Here is a 25755-nt window from a genome sequence, read left to right as displayed (position 1 = left end):
CCCACTGACCTCCACTCATTAACCACACAAGATGTTCTCAGATCAATTCGTCCACTCCTGCGACAGCGTGCTCACGAAACATCACACTTCCTCTTCATAATTGTATTTTTCGGGGGCTTTTAAGTGTCTAAGATCATGTTGCGATTCACATTCAGGTCTTATTATCGATGACAGCCCCCCCCTCCCCCTTGAATGGCACAGCGCAGCGACAGTTGCTTTATTTGGCAGGGGCCACACCACCTGGGATTTAAACGTCTTAACTGTAAGAAGTTTACAAGACCTTAATGCCTCTCTCCCTGCTTTGTCCATGTGACCGACACCAAAGTCAAGAGTGCAACAGGCAGAAAATACAACGTCGATGAAAAGAGCAACGTCTGCACTCGGACACCCACGCATTCACTCAAAATGACGGGGTTTTTATCAAAGTAGGATCCTTGTCTCGTCAAACTTTGTCTGTGCGAAGTCCACTTGTTGTGTGGACACAGTATGTGAATGCGTATATCCACCTCAAATCAAATCAAGCTTTAAAAACTTTGAAATCAATGGTTTTCACATCCCCCCCAGTATATAGAGTGTCTATTTTCTACTTTGCTTTACATCATTCACTATTGCCCTCATCAGACTAATTGGATTGACTGGCCAATCAGGAAGAAGCACCTCCTAAGTCAGGGTTTAAGCACAAGGAATTAAAGGAAGGAATCTCTCATGGCGAGCTGGTAAACTGATTTGATCCTTGCAAGGACCCGATCTAATCGAAAGGGGACAGGAGAGCTCAAGCACCTCCCTCCCAATCTCCTTCCGCTCGGAAATCGCCTTTCAGCACGATTAGTGCTGCACCCAGATTCTCGGCAGCTGCTCACACAGAACCGTCAAAATTTCCATCCTCGAGGATCTTGAGTTTGCGGAGGAAGAAAGCATGGGTGCAGGAGCCAGCGCCGAGGACAAAAAGTCGAAGGAGTTAGAAAAACAACTCCAGGAGGATGCTGATAAGGAGTCTAAAACAGTCAAGCTATTATTGCTTGGTAAGTGGATTCTCGAGCGGATTCGTAGTTTTTAGATCCGCGGGTTTTAATTTTACAAAATTCAGTTCAGACTAAATTCAAACTTTCTTATCAGTGACTGAAGAAAACTTTCTGTGCAGGTTCTAGTCTGTAAAATGAATCAGGAGTCTTGCAGTGAGCCGACAGTCAGTACATGTAAAATGTATGTTGGGCCAGTTTTATTGACGAACCTGTGAATTTTCACCATGGAACCTGGAAACTAATCTATGTAACATTTTGTTACCTAAACTGACAAACTAACACACTTGTAACATTGATTGATTTTCCTCTGAGGTGGCGTTAAGCTGCTCAGAACATCTGCTTGTTAAGATGTAAGACGCAATATGCACAGTGGATTTGCAGCACGTGCCAATGATTTATTTCTGGATAAAATCCCACATTAGTTTATTAAAAAAAGATACGCGGCGTGTTTAGGCTTATGCATTAGTTAGATTACAGCAACGGAGAGAAATGAGACAGATATGTTTACAGGTGGAGCATTTAGTCTAGAGATGAGGACACTCTGTAAACTTTTAAGGAATACATCTATAGTGTAGAATAGTAACAAAAAAACAAAAATCCAAATTTTTAGAGATAGTGGCCATTCTATTGTTCATGCACGTCTGTATAAAATATTTTCTTTAAAAGAAAAAGCTCCAAAAAATGTCGGCGTTACGCTCAAAAATGTGCAGAAATCTATTCTAAAATCGTTCTATTCACTGTAGCCATTAAACATTTAACGACTGTGTATATCTAATTTCTCGACTGTTCCTTAAAAATAAGAACGACTTTTCAATTCTGATGGAAGGACACTGCTGCTTAAAAGATCACAGCCTTTGGTTTAAGTGAACCGTGACCCAGCAGTGATATGTCAATCCGATTAGCTAACAGGTTTAGCGCTGATCCACTTGGTGACGTTTTTGTTGAACCTCAACTCAGACATAACGTAAAAACTGGTTTTGTACTGCACTAACTTTATAACAATATGTCCTTCGCAGTGTCGCATCATTACGAACCTAAAACAGTTCATTATTGCGCCTCATAGCTGTGGTTGTTTTAATCGTTACTTGTTGAATCGGTGCGTTCTGTGTCTGAAACACTATTCAAAGACCCAATATTTACTTCTACTACATTTACAGATAATTAGTTTCTCCCGCGGTTTCCCGTGCGATGACGGTAAGATAGAGTCAATAACACAAAGAAGACTAAACCTGCTTGCTGTTTGCTTATTTGCATGCATGCAAACCATTAAAATAAACACTGGTGACCGCCTCAATGCATTATGGTGCAAGTCTTGACACTTTGCATCTATATTTAACACAACAACAACATGATGATCTGCAACTGTGTTAACTGACATGGTTCAAGGAATATTTACCTACACCATGCATGCAAATCAAACCAATAATTTTGTCTGTAACGTTGGCACCGGTCGAATTTGAAAACGTGATGCAGTTTGCTAGACATGCAGAGCTTAAACTTAACCACGCACCAAGACCTGAAGGCAGATTTGAGCATGGGGGTGGACGGAGATGACTCCCAGAGGCAATGAAAGCACTCCTTATTAAATCTCTGGAGCTCCCATGATGCTCATCGCTTTAGCAATTAGCAAAGCAAGATCGTTATTGACTTGCTTAATGACTGCTAGCAGGGTAAACCGATGACTTTTTTCCCCCCTCACAGGGGTGGACGAGGCCACGAGGCCAAATGAGTGAAGGCTTGAGGTGTTTAAATGCTCAGCATTAAGTCTGTGGATGGGGCTTAATGGGGCACCAGTGAGAGCAGGACAGTCAGCTTTGGTCACTAAGTGACGTGATAAACTCCTTCTGGCCTGATCTGCCTGGAAGCTTTACTTCAGCCATCCGATTCTGTGGCCTCAATTATACCTAAAAACACAACACTGAATGACGCACGAGTGTACAACGGTCATTTTGTTCAAAAGTTGTCGCCTAAACACATTTCCGTCCACATTATTATCTTTGAGGTTTCTGACATGCACAGGGATGAATTATAAAATACCAAATAGCATAGCAACAAAAAAAAAACAAACATTTTTTGGTTGTTCTGTTATGAGGAGAATACGTTGTTCGCGTTAGCGGGGCCTTTAGCTAGTTTACAGTGGTGTCTTCTATTAAAGCATCACAAGGCTTCACATGAAACTGGGAATCAAAACCCCCGAGTATGAAGTAGACCATATGAAAGTGAGTCCTATTAACTCAAAATCTGTCCTCACACGCACAAACAATCTTTAATCTGAAAACCTCCCCTCAACTGCAATCTTCTTGACTATATGTTGGTATATTTAGCTTTTACGTTTAGTATATTTTGTCAGTCTGATCTGACTACTATTCCGTGCCTAGTCCTCGTCTCTGTTCATGTTTTATGACTTGGTTTGAATGTGTCATGTATTTAAATCTGGTTGAATAAACTAGTACATGTGTCTGTCCAGCTGTATCTGTTCACATAGAAGAAATAGCCAAGTCGATTATAAGAGATGTTAAAAACGTCAGGGATCCTTTATTGGCGTCTGGTTTGGTTTCTTGTGATGGAGGCATTTATATAAAACCTGATGTCCAAACTGATGCTAATTGAGAATTTGGCCGGTTTGCAGGTCCTTTAAAATGACATCGTCAGTCAGTACTAACCTTTGTCTTTTCTTCCAGGTGCTGGTGAGTCAGGGAAAAGCACCATTGTTAAACAAATGAAGTAAGTATTAAAATAAGTGTTGTTTTTTTGTGTGATAAGCAACCCCAGTCCAGATTCAAGTTTTTGTTTTAATCTCATTGGTCAGGCGTACAGCCATCAGGCCAAAGCTCCCTCATCTCTGTCTGTTTCACTTCCAGTGAAGCCCTTTACAAAAGGTCAACAGGGCACACATCCGCTTACCGATTTGTCAGCACTTGTTTTGTGCAAAGTTTAACTCTGAGTTACGTGAGGCCAGAAACACTCCACAGGGTGGCACTGTGAACTCACTCCACTTCACATCTGAACCGTCTGAACTCACAAACTGAGTTCATAGTACTATTAATTTGTTTCCTGAAATGTCTGGACTACTCCGTATACTGTGGATACATCTTCGAAGCCAAGCGGAGGATCAATGCCGAAAAGTGTGCCAAAGCTTTTTCCTGAACAAAAACGCTTTCCCTCTTTCCTTCTACCTGTGAACAGGATTCTGCATCAAGGTGGTTACACAAAAGAGGAACAAATGGAGTTTAGAGCCGTCATCTATGGCAACATCCTGCAGTCTGCTCTGGCTATCATCAGAGGCATGGAGATGCTTGGCATCGATTTTGGCTCAGCCTCTGGACAGGTCTCGTATTACACTTAAACGATGAACAACAGACATGATTAACTAGTCCGGTTCATTCTCAGCGACATAAAACCATGCTATAAATAGGACTCGTACTGTGTCAGTGCTGATGCATCTTTGTTTTTTTGTGCTTCAAACCACAGGAGGATGCACAGAAGCTGCAGAACTTGTCAGACTCCATTGAAGAAGGGACAATGCCTCCTGAGCTGGCTGAATGCATCCAGAAGCTCTGGAAAGACTCTGGTGTGCAGGCCGGCTTTGAGAGAGCTGCCGAGTTCCAGCTCAATGACTCTGCTGGATAGTGAGTTCACGTCTTCTGGTGGCCCTGATAAAGCCCAGGGTTTACACGAAAATCTAAACAGGCAGGCCACTTATGAGTGTTAAATGAGAAGGCTGACTGTCGTACCATCTGTTCTGGCATCCTCAGCTACCTCAATGAACTGGACAGAATCTGCAAGTCAGACTACCTCCCCAGTGAGCAGGATGTGCTGCGATCTCGAGTCAAAACAACTGGTATCATCGAAGAACAGTTCTCCTGCAAAGAGTTGCACTTCAGGTGAGGCACACGGGGAAAAGCCCTAACCGAACCTTTACAGCGCTGTTGCATCCAGACACTTAACGATCCCCTGATTTTCTGTGGTGAGCAGAATGTTTGACGTGGGCGGTCAGAGGTCAGAGAGAAAGAAGTGGATCCATTGTTTCGAGGGTGTGACCTGCATCATCTTCTGCGGAGCTCTCAGCGCATACGACATGGTGCTCGTAGAGGACGACGAAGTGGTGAGTTGGAACCCCCCGCTGTGTGATCACGAAGCATTAAAAAAAAAAAAAAGCACTCATCGCCGAGTAACTCCGCGATCCTCTCTTTCAGAACCGCATGCACGAGTCCCTCCATCTATTCAACAGTATCTGCAACCACAGATTCTTTGCACTGACCTCCATCGTGCTTTTCCTCAACAAGAAGGATCTCTTTGAAGAGAAGATCAAGAAAGTTCACCTGAGCATCTGCTTCCCAGACTACGACGGTAAGGTGTTATTGATTCAGAGTTATTTCTGCAGCATGAACATTTTGTGGTAGCAACACAAGTGGTTGGCCAAGGCGTACAGTGGGAGTGGATCCCACATCCCAACAAGGCTCGTGTTAATTTGAAACCCAATTGATTAGTCGATAGGACTAGAAAACAAATAGAAACAAAGGTTTATATTTCTTTGAGTGTTAAATTGCTAAGACAAAATGAAAACGTTTTTATGAACCTTCCCAAAAACGTTCTCCGACCTGATTTCTTTCAGGCCCCAACACATACGACGATGCCAGCAACTACATCAAGACACAGTTCATGGAGCTGAACATGAAGAAGGGTGTGAAAGAAATCTACTGCCACTTGACCTGTGCCACAGACACAAAGAACGTCGAGATCGTGTTCAACGCCGTGACAGACATCATCATCAAAGAAAACCTTAAAGATTGCGGTCTTTTCTAAGCAGCTCCGGAGTGAAAAGAGGTGTGCAGCGACCACAGCACATTTCTCCTAGTGTTGATACCGAGTAACAGGGTCCAGATGAGGCAGACCCCTGCCAATTCAATTTAACCCTCACACAGCAAATCATGTCTGGCCGTCCCACGTTGCCAGGCAACAACATCTGGCCGTAACATGAGCGAACACAAACTCAAACCGGGCAGTTTAGACCCATGGGGGACTACCGAGGAAGAGGCAGATTATGAGAAGCATAACACAGTCTCCGGAGTGATTCGCGATTAAAATCAGCTCCTTTCAAAGACGCAGAAAATTTGAACTAGGAAAAAGTGACTTAGATTATTCCTTAAACTTGATTCAGACATGTTTGATCATTTCCTACTTCCTCTACTTTGCAGAACGTCCTTTCCTACCTTAACCCCTCACACATTGGCATTAACTAAGAAGTGTACTGATGGAGCACGGAGGGTCTGCAGATCGTTGTCTCTATGCCACCGCTTCCATGCCAAGCCCTGGTCCTTGACTGCTCCTAGCACCTCACCATCTCCAACAGCGCACCCCTGCAACACAGTGCAACGTCCAGCTGGGTGGAAACAACTATCGAGTCACCGCACCGGCGCTGTGGACATACAGCTTTCTACAGATACAGTACGTCTTCACACCAAAAAACTGCTGGTTCGAATGTAAGAAGATGAAATAGTTCGATCCTCACTGCTTTCTTTCGACTACTGCGTTGTGAATAAAACAATAAATCTGAGGAAAATATTAATATTTTGAATAGCAACATCGCAACCTTGTTTTTGTTTTTTGAGTACAGTAGTCTCTGTGGTCTTGATATTTAAACTGTAAAAAGTTGCTGAGAAAATATTTCACATATTTCCGTATGCGCTTTCAGTGTATCCAGATTACAAAACCAAATTGTACATGTATTTGATCTAAATAGTGTTGATGTATTCAATTCAGAATGTCAAACATGGTAGAGAAACTTTGTACATAAGAGTAGGTAATTCATTATATTTTGAAAGATAAAACGTTATGGAAATATATGAGGGCAACATTAGAGGGAAGATGCTGTATTTAAAAAAAAAAAAAAAAGGGGGAATGAAAATCTACCGAGTTTATTCTTTCTTATGACATGTAGAGGCATGAAATAAAGATGCATTAACTTCACGCGTGTGTTTGTGTCTGTGCCGCAGAGTTAAACTGTAATTCACTGAACAACACATATATTGCATTGGGGAAACGGGGCTGTAAACACTTGACAGGTCGCCTCAGGCTACTTGTTGGGGACAATGCCACTGTTATATAAGTTCCTCGTTCTGGTCATTGGGGAAACAGCAGCCGGTGGAAGTTCATTAACAATAAACCAACTGAGAGAGCAGCGCAAATTAAAGTGGTAATTATTCTGCAAGTTGAGATTTACAGTAAGACGTGTTAATGAGACATCAAGCGAGGTGTTTGGAGTGTAAACCATGTCTGGGGCTGATAAGAGGAGCTATATCATAAGATGTGAGTGAGCAGTTCAGCTTCATTCAGTCAATTTAATTTACATTTGTTAGCCCTAAAAGTTCAACGTATTTCTGTCAGGAACCAGCTTTTTATCATCAAGCTTCTCTTCTGTTAAGTGCATTGAGTATTTCAACTTACCCATTACCTTTACAGGTGGTTACGTCAGATTATTGCAGAGGCTTTTTAGGAACAAGTCCCTTTTGAAAGCACAAAGTCTCTTTAAACAATTAGAGATACTGTCAGAAAACCTACAAGAATAACTGGAAGATATTCTGTGAAACAGGGGTCAACGTTTTTCAGGTCAAGGACCCCCAAACTGATGGAAAGATTAATTAGGGACCCCCCACCTACTATATTAAACTCAGCCTAGTGCAAATTATAAATATTATTATTATTCTGCATTCAATATCAAGCTATTCAAATAATACACAAATTCAAGTAATTATTTGAACCTAGATTCCTATAGATCTCCATTCAGAAACACGTATAACACATAAGTGAGCCACACCATTAAAATTTATACTAAAACCTATTTAAACGTTTTTTCTTTCCCGTTTAAAACTTCCTCAGCAGGAACAGATATCTCCAAAGGAAAGATTTCGGTGTGAAAATTGTTGATAATCGTAAAACACAGAATACCTCTGGCCACATCCTGTGAACTGAACATTAGTTTTGGATTCGGGCCCTTGACAGTGAACATGTGGATCGTAGCTTGAATTTATTTGGTGGTTGGACTCCTTTCTAGAGACAGCAGGGAAGGACGGTTTTGGTGAGCTGCGGTGTGCAGCAGCTGGAAAACATTGGGCACTCAGCTCTTGCATACAGATGTGCTGCTGAAGTCTAAAAATACTGTTTCCACTCTGAATGACCTCCTTTCATGGACTGTTTGGATGAGATCTTTATATTCTTTCACAGAAGATAACATCTGATTAGTTTTGAATGTGTTTTTGATTTTAAGGCAAAAGAACGAACACCAAAATTAAAATAACCCAATACAAAAGCTCAAATTCATAGTGAGCTACATATGAACATTTTTAGCCTTTGGAAAACGTTGCTATCAAGACATCACTGTGCAGGAAGTTACCAATCAAACCCAAACCATCTTCTACTTGAGAGAATATCAGCAACAAGCATCCTCGGTTTTATGTGTGGGCTGCTGACCATACCCAACTACAATCAAGTTTTTAATATTTAAATGTTTTTCTGCAGGATTTTTATATTAACTGTGAAAGAAAAACATGTTCACCTCTGTTGCTTGAATATTTTTAGTCTTATTTAAAGTCCAATGAAAACAAGACAACACACACATGAATATCAAGATGTCCCCTCACAAACTGATTTGCAGTGACGTGTCTCAAGAATAAAAATATTGTTCAGTACATTGTGGTCTAGTTTAACTGAAAGGCTTCTTACACAGCAATGATGCTACCGAGTCCATTAAACTCTAGCTAACTAGGCTCAAATGATTACATTATATACTGTACATACAACTGCTCACACCAAACTCTGCTCCATACATACGCTATGGCATTCATACATCCAAATGGGGACATCATAACGGCAGGTAAAAATGAAAATAAAATGTAAGAAATGCAAATATAAGCAACGTGATACAGACTCACAGCTAGGAGAAGAAGCAACACAACAGAGCAAAATTTACATTTTAGTTGTGAAACTACTGTGAAATGCAGTGGATCTGATGAACAGGCAGGTCGGTTTTTGGTCCTTGTGCAGATGACAAACTATAAACAAGTGAGAGACGTCTGAGAGGATTTGCCTGCCTGAACGAGGCAAAGATCTTAAATATGTCAGGACTCACAGCAATCATTTCACAAGCCTCCTCCACTTACTTCTTCCCAGAGCACTTATCATCTTAATATCTATTAAGACAAAGGTGATCATAGTCGCAGGTCCCCAAATTTTGTGCAGTTGAGATCCTGCATGCACCATGGCCACCAGCTTAGTCCTTACTAACACCTACTTTCCATTTCACCGTCTGCAGACAAGACATCCCAGAAGTCCTGATTCTTCTGATAACTGCAAGGAAAAGACAAATAGTTAAGTGCTGATACTGCTCACTATAATTAAGACATTTATTCATAAGTCAAACGATGAAATAAACTCTTATAATCATGTCTCTATGGCTTTTGACACACCGGAAGTTCTACTTATCATGTCAATTTTAGCATGGCCACAGTTAGCAAGATAAGAGACACCTCTTCCAAAAATAAATAAATAAATAAAATAGGTCAAGTCTGCTTAAACTATATCAAATACGTGCCTCTGTTTAATCTGAAACATATTAAGCAGGAACATTTGTCTTCCACAAACGTCACTAATCCAGAAAAAGCTATGTTAGCATCTTAAGGTAACGTTTACTAACGACTAAGGGCCAGATCTACTCAAGGTTTGCGTACAAAAAAATGTGTACAAACTCATTGCGCACGCAAATTAGTAGACGCAAATTGTGATCTCAGTAGATCCGGCCCTAAATTTTGAAAAGCTAAAATTATCTGTTTAGCTTTGTCGATGTTTACTGTTAGCAAAGAGAAATATAAATGTCGAACTTCTGACAACTCGAACCTGTGAAACGGGAAGTTAATACATGCCAAAATTAGCGCAAACTGTAAAGGCATCATCTTTGTTTTAAGACATTTCTCACCCCGAAAAATGACAAAACTCGCCGCACATAGAGATTAGTATTAGTCTATGAACCATTGACCGGTGAAAGCAGGCTGCTCTGCTTCAATCGGCAACCAATCAGCCAATCAGAAAACATCAGCGGCCAATCAGCCAATCAGAAAATAGTATTCGTCGTTGCCAGGTGAAATGGGAGCGCCTAACCACGTTTTCCACAAATGTGCACTGTCAAAGAAGAACTGGAAGCGGAAGTCCGTGATATGGTAATCACTTATTGATATATTCATATTATTTTCTTTTTTAACAATAGTTGCTTATTACAGTCTAGGAACTATCCAGTTTTTCTTTACATTATCCTTTACTGCTGATGCTGGACAAATCCTGGATGTGGCTGATTATTTGAATTCAAATCATGACCCTAATGAGATTTTTTGCCCTGTATGTCTGTTTTGTTCAACTACATATATTTTGAATGTAGGTATTCTTAGACCAGAAGATACAGGTATATAAGATGAGATATATACACTGTATGTATATATATATATTTGCTTGATACAAATGTGTTTTTATCACATTAATATCAACGTGAGGCAGAAACAAGAATGTTTTATTTCTCACTGTAGTTTTTTTATGCCTAAAAGAAACCATCCATCCATTCATTGTCTAATACCACTTATCCTGAGAGGGTCGTGGGCAGCTGGAGCCTTTTCCAGCAATTAAGACGTTTTTTACCTGTCACATTGAGCAAAGCACATGTGTATTAACGATGGATCAGCTCCATCAAGTGATGATATGACAGTAAAGTGGCACACACCCTCGCATCACTCAGAATAATGCATCATTAATATATCTGTGATATAACTAGTGTGACATCAGTGTTTTCTCATTTATTGCAAAGTTACCCTCTGTTATTATTAAATTATATTGATACATTATGATCCTAAAATCCACTCTGGACTAAAGTGGCAACAGGTTAAAATTGCCATCAAGAGTGAAATGATGAATGATGAGACATGACTCCTGTGTCTGTGTGGAGATGCCACAATCAAAAGCATTTCAAACTGCCCATTTTGACTTCTTGCTGACCTGCATGGGTCGGGTGACACTTCAGTAGAGCCCGATCTCCCTCAGGTTGATCTTGATGATGACGTCGGTGACAGCGTCAAACACAAACTGCACATTCTTGGTGTCTGTGGCACACGTGAAGTGGGTGTAGATCTCCTTGGTGTCCTTTCGCTTGTTCAAGTCTTCGAACTGGCACTGGATGTAAGCGGCGGCCTCCTCATACGAGTGTCCACCTACAAAATCACAGTCATTTACAAACAGAGAAATGATCTGAGAGAGCGACTCACATGTAACAAACTTCTAATGATCACTAGAGAGAGGCTCAACCTTACGTATGATGCCTTAAACAGATCAAAACAAACCATTAAGATGCCATTAATCTGTGACCAGTTTAAGCATATTTTCCACTGTTGTGAACCGCAGGACTCATTTGTTATTCTTTCCGAGATTTTACTTCCTCTGCTGTGGGACACATCTGGTGCTCATTTTTTTATAAACCAAAAGTGGAAAAGCAAACGGAGGTAATTATGGATGATCTTTTAAGGTCATTGATGATGATTATTTTTGTTTAAATAGACACAAACCATTGCATTTCACATCTAACAAGATTGACCAGTTACAGAGACTAATTAAAACAGGTTTACTACATGGGGATGAAATTCACACGAAACTGGTAAAAACGTGGTTCAAGCAAGCACGTAATAATGACAGGACTTATATTCAAAGCTTATTTAACACAAACTGCAACTTGGAAAGTGCCTCCTGCTGCAGAAACTAAGTCCTATGGAAAATAAACACAGATAATACGACCACACATTTACAGGAAACCGATGCTCAGATGCAGCGGTCTGATAAATAAACATTTCCTCTGATCACTCAACAATATCAGTAATGTGTAAAATGTTCAGCAGACTTCTAATGCCTGTCTCACCAGTGTACTCTGGGTAGCAGATATTGAGCGGACTCCTGCTGATCTTCTCTTCAAACAAGTCCTTCTTGTTGAGGAAGAGGATGATGGAGGTTAGAGTGAACCACTTGTTGTTGCAGATGGAGTCGAAGAGCTTCATGCTCTCGTGCATCCGGTTCTGGGGACAGAACGTACTGTATGTGAACGTGACCATAACAGGACACTTTGACATGTCACAGGCTGAGTTCCATTTTAGATGCTTCGTGGAGAGCTCTGAAACCTCACATTTCGTCACAGCTGGTGACTAAACAGTAAACACAAAGACGTGAAGTAAAGGCTCAGTGCAGCACATATAAGTCGCACATATGCACTTGAAAATGAGCATGCTGTAGTACAGGGGTCTTCAACGTTTTTCAGGCTAAGGAGAGATTAATTAGGGACTCCCTACCTACTATATGTGTTCTATATTAGACTCAGCCTAGTGCTATTTACAGATATACATTAATATAATTTTGCATTCAAAATTAAGCCATTCAAGTATTAATTTTTTTATTTCAAACATGTGCAACAGGAGGGTGGCCGTGCAACTGTTATAAACATAAACATACCTGACGTAAAGATACTAGTATATATCATGTACTGTTAGCTTCTCTTCTGCTAATATTGCAACACGCGGCCGGGATTTCACCTGAGGACTGAGCAGGCTCTCGGCCAATTGAGGGTAACCTGACAGCGTTTATATGTGGCCTCGTGATTGGCTCAGCAGCGATAGGGGCTCGACAGGTCTAGTGTTGCCCTCTGTGAAACGGTGAGCTGTTCAGACAGGTCCTGTAACGCTGAATGAGTGAGGCGCTGACTGAAAGATAACATCTTCTGCCTCCATTTATGCCTTTACTAAAATATGCTGGATTCATGTTAATGTGTATTTAAAGCCAAAAAACATTGCCCGCCCCCCGGAGTACCTCCACGGACCCCATGTTGAAGTCCTATGATGTAATACTTTGCTCGTTGTCACAGTTCTGGCTTTGAGATGAGTCGCTGTTAATGTGAGAAAACATGTACATACGAAAAACACAGAAAGTGAACCAAACCCCCACCACTTACCATCTCCTCATCCTCGGCCAAGACGAGGTCATAGTCACTGAGCGCTACGCAGAAAATTATGGCTGTGACTCCCTCAAAACAATGGATCCACTTCTTCCTCTCTGAGCGCTGACCCCCGACATCAAACATCCTGAGGACACACACCACACACACACACACACAGTCTCAGTAAGTGCATACATAAATGACTGCTCTCTGATATGTTTTTTTTTTTTTTTTTTTTTTAATGTAAATGTACTGTTTTATGAGGCTCTTAAATCCAGGGCAAACACGCGCACGCCCACACATCCACACGGCATGCTGGTGACCCCACTCTGTGATCCCACGTCTGCGTCTGCTGCCCGAGGCCCCACGGAGGAGCAAACTGAATCTATACCGAGCTGTTCGCCGGACGCAGAAATGAAATATAAGCGCACTCACGTGCTTCAACACCAATCCAGTGATTATGCGTTTCCAGGACCTGAGCGTGTTTATGTGGGACACGGAGGTGGGATAAAGAGGCTATTACAGTTAATGTTTCACCAATATCCATAAGTACAGGGGCTGGATGAAATAACGCAAATGAAGCAAAGCGACGTAATTACATCAAGTTCTGAAAAACGTGGGACGTATTAGGAAAAGATGGTAAGAAAACAAAGGTGCATTTTCCAATATTCCGAAAACAGGGAGTAACTAATTTGGAATGATTATGCCTGTTAGCTTAGTTTTCGTAAAATAAATGCTTGTATTACGCCACTGATTTTCCCATTTTTGAATTGTTTTTGTGATCCCTTAATCTACCTCTTAATCTACACAGACATCAGCCAAATCGGGCTCCAACTGCCCGCGCAGCTTAATAATTTGTTTTTCCGACACCGACAGCCCACCTGGGGCCAGGGCCCCTCAAGAGTCGATGTACTAACTTGAAGTAGAGATCTTTGAAGGTGAAGTGCGTTTCCACGATACCGGTGGTCTTCACGCGCGTGCGCAAAACGTCCTGCTGAGTCGGGATGTAGTTCGGCTGGCAGATCCTGTCCAAGTCATTCAGGTAGCTGAAGGGCAGAAACAAAAAAAAAAATATATATATATATATAAGAAGAGGATCTGTGCAATTCACATTTACAGCCACAACACAACGTGCAGCACATTCAGCTACATTTATTAGCGTGTGGTAAAATTAGACTTTCTATGATGCACTTACTCCGTCACACGGAGGGCCTGTTCTGCATAAACTCTTGTAAGGACGCCACAGAATGATACTAAATATGGGCTCATCTTTTTGTAGATGATAAACACTGGCTCCTTGTGGGTTGAGTAAAAACAGACTAACTCCACTGGTTTCTCTCGTACCAGTGTGGACAAAGCGCACGCAGCTCGAGTCGTGACAGCTCGGCTGTTTTCACAACAAAGATCGTGTCCTTCACACTAAGCTTCTTTTTTTTTTTTTCACTTTCAGGATGAGTGTGTAATAAACGCTATAGAAACAGAAAACCTTGATCTTCTTCTCCGCCGTGGCGCGTCTATATTTAACTCGAGCGCCGCTTCTCTTTGCGTTTTTTCCCCCCTCATCATCAGATGCTTTTATAATCCTGCAACCCTTTAATCAGATCAAGTGATTCCTACAATAACTGGACTGGATTACTTCCTGGTTGTCACTTTCTCCTACTTGTCTCTCCTTTCGCAGGAATGCGATCAGCTGTGCAACAAGCTGACACATGACCTAAAAGGACAAGATGCATCATGCCTTCCTTTCTTTAGGGAATTTTTATAGACCGGAAAAGAGTGAAACCGCTCTTAGTCACAGTTGAGGAGGAAAACGAGATGACAAAACACATTTTTAATTGATTACATGGAACTCCTGCCTTATTTATTTCTTATAATCCTGACGCTGACCGTTTTGTAGTTCTGTGGAGCTCTTTAAGTTAGGAAATGTGTGTTCTCACTATGCAGCCGAGTCATTGAGCTGATACTCTCGTGATCGATCGAAGCAGGCCTGAACGCCGCCGTCGCTCCACAGCCTCCGAATGACACGCGTCAGCTCTGCGGACATCACCCCTTCCTCCGCTGAGCTCGCCAGGGCGAACAGCTGGCGGGCATCGTCCTGGCAACAAAATCCATAACAGTGTTGGCATTGTAAAATTGTCCTGGTGGGGATTCATACGGTGCACGCGGATGAAGACTGGGTTGGGAGTTGGCTTACCGCCCGTGCAGCATCCACAAAATCTATCTTTAACTGGCCCATGGCCTTGATGATGGCCATGATGGACTGGATGGTGTTGCTGTACACCACCACCTTGTACTGCCGGCACTCTTCTTCTGAGTAGCCATCTTCGTGAATGATCCTAAGAGGAAACGTAAATATCTGACGGCGTGAACAAGCGGCTTTAAACAAATGTGGGACAAATTACATTTTTTGAAAATTTCACACAACGCTGTCATTAGTGCAGGAATTTGAGCTTCAGTGAGAATACAGCATGTCTAATGTGGGAACTGGGAGACTCTATTCAGGTCCTGCCAGGCTACAACTGGCCTCTGTTGCCATTGTTTGACATGTTAGGCAAAAAAAAGGGGGCTTCCTCCTTTTGCCCGAGTGCAGCGAAACGGGGCTCCCGCTTCCACAAAGACGAGGTCAGCGGGGCTGCAGCCAAAAGAGGGACTGTGTCTCATCAGTGGAACACAAAAATAACAAAAAAAAAGGTCTCTATTGTGGAGTAGGTGTTTGAAATAATGTCACCGGGGACAAAACTTGTAACTTACTTCATCTGCTTTACTATTGTGCTCTTCCCCGATTCCCCGGCACCTGAAACAGAAGGGCAGCATGAGTGCAACGTACCAGGAAGCAGCACAGCAGCCACAGTTTAGACCCCTCTCGCGTGGACAATGGATCAAATCGGCTTTTCATGACGGCTGAACTTAATCCAAACTCATTTAATCATGCACACGGTGTGCGGTATGTTTACGTCAAAACTGGCAATAAAAAGGCTGCACGGTGACAAATTTCCACGGCGGACATTAAAGTGGGGCTCTGCAGAGCGCACGCAGAGCACAAAAGTGCTCTCTAGCACGCTGCAGTGATCGACGAGCTGCCTATTTGATGGCGATCAGAGGAAATATACAGACAACAGAGCCTGTGAAGGGATCGATGTTTACCGTTAAGCCTGGTTATAACATGTGATTGTAAAACGTGTTCAGTGCCCTCCAGAATTATTCAAACCCTTTAGCAAAATGGGGAAAACACGAGATCCAAGAGGATATCTGTAGTGTTTGTCCTTATGATCTCACATTGAAAATATCCGTAGGAATCCAACCTTTTAAAGAAACCATAAATTACTTAAATGAAACCATTATTCTTCCACTAAACGTGTGCTATAGTTGCTGGCATCCCCTCTGAGTTTGATGAGTGGGTCTGATCCTTCAGCCTGAGGTTTATGCTTGTGAACTCTCCTCTTCGCCTCACTGATTTCCTACAAGTTGTGATTCCGATCATTTCCTCGCTGCAAAATTCAGCCGTGGCCCAGTTTGAGTTTCAAGGCAGAAACTGTATGTTTTTCATTCACTGCAGCTATTTGATGGAGTCCATGGCACCATGTACCTTAACAAGGTGTCCAGGGCCTTTGGAAGGAAAACAGCCCCACAACATCAAAGCTCCACCACCACCACCACACGTCACAGAGGGTATGAGGTGCTTTTCTCTGTGGCTATTATTCTGTCTACACCAAACCCAGCTTTGATGTTAGTTGCCAGAAAGCTCTACTTTGGTCTCATCCAGTCATATAACTCAGTCCTGTTGATCCTGAGTAAAGTCTGGCGCTTAAATTTGTTGTTGCATGGCAGTAGAGTTTTTTTTTTTTTCTTCTACTGGCAATCCTCCCGATCAACCCACAAGACAGTATTTTTGGAGACTTTCTGACACCGAGACTCAATACTTCTCCATCTGTGTTCCTTGGAGTCAGTCAAACCATCCTCTTCACAGTGTGCGTGGTCGTCAGAAATTAATATTTTATAAAGACTCTATTGTTTCAGCTCGACTATTTTTTTTCATCGTACATCTTCACCGTGGTCGCGAGTCTTTCCCAAAGTGATAAATGACAGATTTTGTCCTGTGTAGCGTCGGATTTCACGAAGAACTCATGTATGGCCTCCTCAGGACCTACAAATATATATGTTAGATTTTAATCATAGAATTTCCCAGGGATGCCAGTAATAATATAATATATTTGCCAATTTTTCTTTAGGTAATAAAAAAAAGTAACTTGTGAATATTTTAATCCAAGAGTATATAAACAATAAATAATTTTCACAGCCACGTATTCTTAAGCAATTCCAAAAGGGCAATAATTCAGAGGCAATAATTCAGAACATCACGGCAAGCAGTGAATAATGTGATGAGCCAGTGATGCGGGTTTCACAAGATAGATTGGTCATCTGTGTCACACGATTAACTGATGCGTGAAGTGAATTCAAAACCTCAACTCCAGTGAACGACGTCATAATCCCAAATGAGCAGGCGAGGAATTTTACATGAGAAAGCTTTGCAGTATTTCTACAACAATCAAAAAAAAAAAAAAAAACAAAACAGGAAACAGTTGTCATGCTTCTGGCTGAGGCAGTGTTTTTCCACTGGAGAGACCGTCCCAGACACCGTGCTGTTTTGGGTGTTAGAGCGCAGTGAGGCTGTGAAATACAACATACGCTATGATTTAAAGAGTCTGTCAGCAGTTTTTAAACTCCCTCCCCCCTTGTAACAACACCGACAAGCTCTGTGATCAAAGATTAATAAGACTAGGTGGCCTGTTTTCTTTTGTCATACATTTAACCCAGAGCTGCATCAACCGGTTTTCAATCAGCACAGAAACAAATACTGGGGAAAACTCAACTCGTCAATACATGCTTTTTGTGATATCTTGGAAATACCCTTCTCGTGTCTCGTCATCGATCTGAATGATTCCTCCCTTTTATGATCTCTTGTTTCCCCACTGAACAGAACCAGAGGGAGTGGACCTTCTTTAATGACACGATCAATTCAGGTGATCGCGAGGACGTTCGTGGCGATTTTTTATTTTTTATTTTTAACCAGCCAGAAAAATTGTCGCACAAAGAGGCTTCTTGCTTTCATGGCATAAACGGCCGTGACGTAAACCTATGATGCCAATAACTGGAATCATGGATGAGTTATATCTGAGTCATTTCTCAACTGATTCTGTGTCTATATCATCAGTCAATGACTCTTACATGAACCAATAACAATACCTGTGTCCCACACCCAACACGGCACCCGTTCATTTTAATATTCTTGTCTTCTTGTTTTTCTTCTAAATCTTATGTCTTCAATCTCTATTATAATGAACTCACAGTCTGTAAATGGAGATGACAAATTATAAATAACCTTTCTTGGAAGATCTTTTCAGGGAGATCTATAAATATTAAAGGAATAGTTTTAGACTTTTAAGGAAATATACTTGTTTAGTTTCCTGCCAAGGGGCGAAGGAATGGTTCATATCTGTCTATTCAATATGAAGCCAGAACCAACAGCTGCTTTGATTAGCTTAGCATAAAGATAGAAAACAAGGGGACAGAGCTAGCCCAGCTTTATGACAGCACCCACCCCAAGGGAAAACATTTGAGAAAAAAAAATTATACTGTAATCTTAAACTCCATTCCATTTTTACACATCAGTTTTAGTAAAGAGGGGATTAAAGTATATTTACTGTATAGTCCACAGTGGCTTTTTGTTGACTTTGGACGGGTTCCAGTCCTCTGGCTCCATTTTTTTTTTTTTTTTTTTACATTTTTCCATGAAAATATAGTATCTGTCCCATCTAACTCCACAAGAAAGCACACGAGGAGAGTACTCTCCAACATGACAACCAAGTCTTTTTATTATATATTATCAAAACTTCATATCCCTGTTTGTCATATTTGAAATGTTCAGCTTAAAGGGGCCAAAATACACAAAGAGACTAACAGCGGAACAAGAGACTTTGTCTGACTGTTTGACGTACAGACGCAGACTTCCACAGATTTCCCCAAATTTTCACACAACTTTGCTTCCTTCCTGCAAATTAATTATACTGATAGCAGGCTGGAACGGCTTTGTTGACGGTATTTTCTTTTCAAATTTACGAGTTGTGATGGTGAGAAGAGCTAGCTCCGTTCATGCACATGTAATATTTTATATTCTGGTTGTTTGACTGCAGATGCAAAGAGGGTTACCTCAGAAATCAGAGGCCCGAGGGCCTGCTAGCAGCCATCTGTCAGCTACATAACGATGGGTGAATCGCTTTAAACGTTCAGAAAAGAAACCCCTTTTTGGGGGCTGCAGTACAATCGCTCTCCTCTGGGCCAAACTGGCACCGGCGCTTTGCCCCTGTGCTACCTGCTTACGCACTGTGGACTCAGCTATTTTTCAGAGCTGGAGTTTAATTAAAGAGACACAAAAGAATGTGTATATGTTAAACATTAGACGTCTCAGACAACTGGTGAGAACTTATTTCCATAAACATCTGGGCTGAGTTTATACTGGTGCTAGAGCCTCCCTTTGCTTAATGTTACCAAAGTAATTATCAGAAACCACAGGATGAATGAGTTTTCAGGCACTGGAATTTGAAATATGGTGGTGTCTTGGTGGAAGCACATTTCATAATAAGGATACACTGTCTTAACGCTGCTGATTGCCCAAAAGGTTGGGCACATTCTCACAGCCAGATAGGAATCCTGAGTAGATCAATTTTGCAGAGAAATGTGTCCAGAAGGTCGGCCAGCGAGAATTAAATCAGTGAATTCTTTGGTTATCTGTCGGCAGCAAAAGAGATTTACGCGACTCATCACACAGAGAGATAGCGGAGGACAAGCCGCGCTGATCCCTTTCCCCCGTCCCATCGGCCACCAGTTCTTTCATTCATGGCATTTTTTGGCTGACGATCAACCGCGGCCGGCTGCCAATTCACAAACCAACTTTACAAAGGCTTTCACGATCGTCCAAACCAACGCAGGAGTCAGACTCCAAACCAAGCCTCATTTAACAAGAATCTCAAATGCTGATTTTCTTTATGAATCACTGTTTGCGGTCAATCAGGAGACCATTTTCATTGGAAGGGTGCACTGGCTCTGAAGCGTTGTGGTTTTGAATAAAGAACAGCAGCCGAACTCCTCTTTGTTTTTCCCCTATAACTCTCTTGTTCCTGCACAGACAAGGGGGGGCTGAAGGGCACTGCCTGGAAAAATCTCTGTGGTCAAGATTTTTAAAATGAATGTTTCCATACAGTGACATGTTACTTGAAGGATTCGAGTGCATCCAAAAGCCACATGTATGTGACTTAATGTGAACTCTTTATTGCCTAAAACAAAGATTTATTCCTCTTTCACACAACAGTATATCAACAAAAGGGTGTTTGAAAAATTATAGCCTCACTGTTGTCGGTTGTGAATTGTAGGAAGTACATTTACTGGCATGGTTTTGGTACGGCCATATCTAAGGAAACAGCTCAAAGGGAACGCTCATTTATATTGTGAGAGACGTGCCTTTATCAGAAACCTCGCACGCACAAAATTTTTTTTTTTGCTGATTTCAATCTCGATCAACAAGTGTGAGCGTAACTCTAGCTGCTGTTGGTAGCAATTGTTAAGTGGCACTTCGGTGGAAAACCAGTTTCGAATCTTTCCGCTGAAATTCGCTGTAAAGTTAATTTCAGGGTCCTATGTGACATTTTGTACTCGTCGTACCCAAAACAAATCCCAGATCTTTCACATCGCTCATCTTGATTCGGCTGCTCAGTGATCATAATTGGTAAATTAATTGACATTTGACAGACCTTGACGGGGCACACACACATAACTGTGAACAGCGTATGCCGTCAGTGCATTCTGCGGCAATGCCTTCAGGAAATTATATCTTCCCTCGGAATCACAGGCTACATCTAATTATATTCTCGGTGCTCTCATCGACTCTGGTAACGTGCTTCAGGGACGGCTCTAATCGGATTACATGACATAATGACACCGGGCAAATGAAAACACTTACGACAGAGCTCAACATACTGAAATTGTCTGGCCGATCGATTTACAGTTACTTTTCACCTGCAGTCATCTATTTGTTTTACTGTAGCATTTCAATAGCAGCACATGTCTGAATACCTCCACCCTATTATATCCAGTGTTTTATAACAGTTCAAGTGAAAAAAAAATAAAAAAAATCATTGCATTATAAAACTGCACCATAGACTGTATATAAAGACGGATGCGACGTCACGCATGGGATTCATGAAGAGGGGCTTTGATGCTAAATGTGGTTATCACTACCTGTCATCATCTTGCAATTCCTGACTCCACCTAAAAGACTAATTAAAAAATGGGCAAATGTCAACAGTTGACATTAAGAGTCTTTGAAGGAATTAAAGACTACTAGTTACTGCATGACATTATCCTGTCATCCAGTAGCTACAGAGACCAAAACTGTCTGTAAAGATGTTTATTTCTCCTGTAAATGTGGGCATTTTAACATGGGTATCGCCAACTCATCTAACTTTTGGAGACTGCCTCAAGTGGACATTGCAGGAACTGCGGTTTGTGTATTGCTGCTGCCTTTGGGCTGCTTTTACAGAAATATTATATAACTAGTTACCATTTTTGATCTTCAATATACCAGAGAAGAAGAAGTTTATATGACGCTTCAGATTATTTTAATTTATTCTGAATTTTAATCTCTATTTCTTATTAACTATAAATGTTGTTAGCTGCTCTAATCAATACTAGTCTCTTCAGCTGATTTTTTTTTTTTTTTTAATTTTAATTACTTTTCATAGGAAACTAAAACAATTATTTAGAAAGGTAGACTAATCTATAACAAAAATAATCATGAGTTGCAGCCCCAATATAAACACATATCTGGTTACAAAACAGGATTAGGAAAGAACAGGAGTTTTGATATCTTTGTGATGGTGAGTGCTGAGTGAGTAAATTTAATCCCCTTGGCACGTCTGTGCAGTCCACACCCACAGAGTGTTGATATGCGAGCAGTCGGTGCACATACGTACAATGATATAATGTTGAAATCTGGACACGTCATTTAGAAGAGGTCTGATGATAACCTCCCTGAAGTCCGTTATAACAACCACCTGCTTCAACTAAACCGATTCTAAAATAAGTTCAGTTAAACTGTAAAGATATTGAAGATATAGACCCTGCCAAACAAATCCACACACTGTTCACTGACTTAAATGCTTTGCCACAAGTGAAGAGGTGAGCAACCCACAGCAACTAGGAGTATGGTGGAGTCTAAGGAGAAATAACGAGAGTTATGGATGTAGCAATGGTTCTATGAATTTTGGACGATGGAACAGCTCCTCTAAAGTGAAGCCAAAGCAAGTAGAGCTCCCCCTTGTGGCTGCCTTGGCTGGGACTTGTGCCTAAATGAAACACTAAAATTCACGTCATTTTTTCTTTCTCTAAGGATTATTTCTCACATTTTTTTAGGTAGTTAATATAACATTGATGCATGTTCAAGTTTGTTTTGGACAAGTTTCATTTCAGTTAAAGTTTGCTATGCTAACCGCTGCTCACAGCGTATAATCCAATATTTCCTTGTAACTGGTGGAGATAGAGCATTGATTAAACGAAAAAGCAAGTGAGGTAATAGATATCATGGCTCCACTCTCGCACCATATACTGAAAACATAGACTCTGGCTCCAAAATCGCAGGTCGATGCAAGGAAGTATTTGTGTAATTAGTGTCACTGCCAGAAGGGGGAGGCCATTTTTCAGCACAGCAGCTTTAATTGACAAAAATGTTATTGTACTAATAAAAGCTTTAATTAATAGATTGTCTGCTTTTCTTTGTCATATGCGATGGTGAACTCAGTAGAACATGTTTGAGGTTCATTCTGGGAGACAAAACGATTTATTGAGGAAACAATTTCCAGATTAATCAGCATTAAATAATAATGATATTTCCCATACTAAACCTGCAGTAAAACTAACCTGGGAAAATTACAACAGCTTAGTTAGTTATTTTAAAATACGCGTCACGTTTTTATGATTTATTTAAAGTGCTATAAACTGATCGTACTGATTACATTAAAATTATTTGTGCCTGCGTTCTTCATTTTGTTTACCCACAGCAGAATGACCAGGGTCAAGATTTGCCTACAGCTCATTTCGTAAGTTTATGGACGCCAAGTTAAACAGACCTGCATGCAATACAACACACTTTATGACAACAACACACTGCTCTCGATCGTCTCCGCACGCACTCTTTCAACAATTAGAAAGTAAACCAGTGAGACAGCTACGGAGTCCACACTTCTCAAGGACGAATGATGAGCCACAGCTGCTTTAAACTAACAGAAAGAGGAGGGGAGGAGTGTTCGGAGTCAAACTAAGAGAAAAACTGTCCCCCAGTAAAAGAGTGAAAAGCACCCATACAATCTGGTCATGACATGCATTAAAAAAAGAGTCTGTGAAATAAAGATCATACCGAGAAGAAGCAGTTTCACTTCTCTGGACGATTTCTCTCTGTCTTCTCGGATGTTTTTATCAATCATCTTACTCCTCTCCACCGCAGCTTTGTCCTCGGCGCTGATCGTGCAGCCCATTTTGACTCTGAAACTACTTCTCAAGTGTCGGATTGTGATTTCAGCAGATCATCGACCGAAGCTGAAGAGGAAACGCCGTCCAGCAGCTCCTGGGTCGGTGAGCTGAAGTTTCCCAGCCGGAGGAGAGGAAGAGAAAGAGAAAGAGAGAGAGAGGGGGGGAAAAGGCGTTGGCACTGGAGCCTCTATCCAACTAAACCCACAGTCTGATGCTGCTGAGCTCACACAGCTTCAGCCCATCCGCTCACCCCGGTCCGTCCAAGTGAATCAATGCGGGATTTAAATGCGAAAATAAATCCCAAAATAGAAAAATAAAATTATTTAATCCAACGCAGTCGTAGTTGGGACGATCACAATATCATAAAAGTTTTTACAAAAAAAAAGGGGGGGGGGGGGACGACAAAATACTTATAAGAATAAGGAATTGTCTGAAAATCAGTGCTGAATTTTAGAGGAAAAGCTAAAAAATAAATAAATAACTAAAATAAAAAAAAAATCACTGTTGCTGAGCAGTGTTGCTGACCGTTCATCCAGCTGATCCAGCTGCAAATCCAGAAAACGGAGCTGAATCAGGAAAACCAACGCGCCACAGATGGATGATGGGAAACGTAGTCATCGTTAAACACCAGAAATGAGGTTTCAGTTTGTGAGTGTTGCTCACAAGCGCGCTCACGTTAATAAACATCTTTCTGAAACACGCCAACTGAGGCGTAGTGTTATTTCAAACAAGCCAAGGAGCTTTTTTGTTTGTTTGTTTGTTTGTTTGTTTATTTTTGTCTGTAGTCCACGCTCATTTAGACACCGGCGTTTTGTGTGGTGCGAGAGCGCCCCCAGAGGACCGAGAGCTGAATTACAGGTCTTGATTTTAATTTGGTTAATTATATTACTCCGTTTAATGTTCGGCAGGATTAAAACCTCTAGAAAAGCAAGCAAAGCACGCTTTTCTTCACCCAAGAGACCGAAGCTGGTAATTGTTCACCTCTAATTTAAAATTAAACTCTACTGGACGTCGCGAGAGCTTCGAGGTTGAGGAACAAGACTTGTAAGTTAATGCTAAGTAGCAATGTAGCAAAAGTAATATAATTATTCAAAAATGCCATATTAGTTGGTTTTTAAATGTCCAGTAGATCAAGAGGTGGCATTTAATCCGAATATGAGTCTCTCATTCAACTAATTATACATAGTATTATCGAGTGTATTTATTTAAACTACAATACGCTAACGCTTCACATTTGAACAGACTATTTGATAGGTTTGCTTGAAAAGTGACAGCAGATTAATTAAAGAAATTAACAAATCAGCTCAGTTCTAAATTTAACATCTTGTTTCCAAGACAACACAATCAAGAAAATATATATAATTATTTGTAAGGCTAGAAATGACATTAATTTAGTTTCAAATGCCCAGTTTATAAAGAGTTAAAGGGTAATTATTCCATCAATAATTTTGCATGACAAATTATTTAAAATCTATTTGGACCTCTTATTTTCTGCACTGAGTCTTCCTGCTTTTGGCTATTTGAGAAATTATTAATGTTTAGGATCACACAATTATCTCTAAATAGAAGTGAGAAACATTAAAAACACAAAAGCTTCTTTCCAGAAGTTGTTAGACTCACAAACTCTTCTCTCAATAACTATGTTCCAGGTGCAATAACTTTGCCATGTCTGCTATGAGATGGTTTTAGTCTGTTTTAGTTTATTCTTTATTGAACTTTGTTGGATGTAGGCCTATTATTTATCCCGTTCATGTACCTCTTGTTTAGAAATGACAATAAAAAAAACCTTCAAACATAGAAACCTTGAAAAGACTCTGTTAATGGTGTATAAATATCTCTGGGTTGATGCTACTATTCCACTATGGAGAGTGTGTTGATGTACTCCATCATCTTGTGGTACGTTGACAAAGCAGGGTCATAAAGTCGGCTAAAAGACTATCGGCTGCCCTCCCTTGATGACTTCACCATTTCTCACTGCCTCTCCCAGACCAGTACGATCATACCTCCATACCAGAGACCACCTGCTCAGCGTGCAGCCCTGTGGAAGGAGACACAAATGCATTTTACGTTTTATTCATGGGCTATCAGGACACTCAGCTGCCATCTGAGCCCCCTGCTTCTAATCGATGTATGTGTAATTCTAAC

The 25755-nt window shown here is 41.1% G+C and overlaps 2 protein-coding genes across 2 annotated transcripts; one reads left to right on the top strand and one right to left on the bottom strand.

Moving 5' to 3' along the window:
* The first annotated feature begins 725 nt into the window (after window positions 1–725).
* On the top strand, window positions 726–6992 carry gnat2 (guanine nucleotide binding protein (G protein), alpha transducing activity polypeptide 2). The gene is made up of 9 exons (XM_047580866.1): window positions 726–1022; window positions 3704–3746; window positions 4209–4350; window positions 4494–4651; window positions 4778–4906; window positions 4998–5127; window positions 5219–5372; window positions 5638–5849; window positions 6221–6992. Exons 1-8 carry the CDS (start codon window positions 917–919, stop codon window positions 5826–5828), a joined length of 1053 nt encoding a protein of 350 aa, XP_047436822.1. The 5' UTR covers window positions 726–916; the 3' UTR covers window positions 5829–5849; window positions 6221–6992.
* A 1590-nt stretch (window positions 6993–8582) lies between these two features.
* On the bottom strand, window positions 8583–23927 carry gnai3 (guanine nucleotide binding protein (G protein), alpha inhibiting activity polypeptide 3). Its single transcript, XM_047580856.1, has 9 exons — window positions 23498–23927; window positions 15784–15826; window positions 15227–15368; window positions 14970–15127; window positions 13950–14078; window positions 13048–13177; window positions 11968–12121; window positions 11058–11269; window positions 8583–9368 (listed from the first exon to the last, which is right to left on the bottom strand). Exons 1-8 carry the CDS (start codon window positions 23613–23615, stop codon window positions 11079–11081), a joined length of 1065 nt encoding a protein of 354 aa, XP_047436812.1. The 5' UTR covers window positions 23616–23927; the 3' UTR covers window positions 8583–9368; window positions 11058–11078.
* Between the last annotated feature and the right edge of the window lie 1828 nt (window positions 23928–25755).

Source organism: Mugil cephalus, chromosome 1, assembly GCF_022458985.1.
Source record: "Mugil cephalus isolate CIBA_MC_2020 chromosome 1, CIBA_Mcephalus_1.1, whole genome shotgun sequence".
NCBI lineage: Eukaryota > Metazoa > Chordata > Actinopteri > Mugiliformes > Mugilidae > Mugil > Mugil cephalus.
The sequence above is the reverse complement of the archived record's forward strand: the minus strand, read 5'-3'. Positions and strand labels throughout refer to the sequence as shown.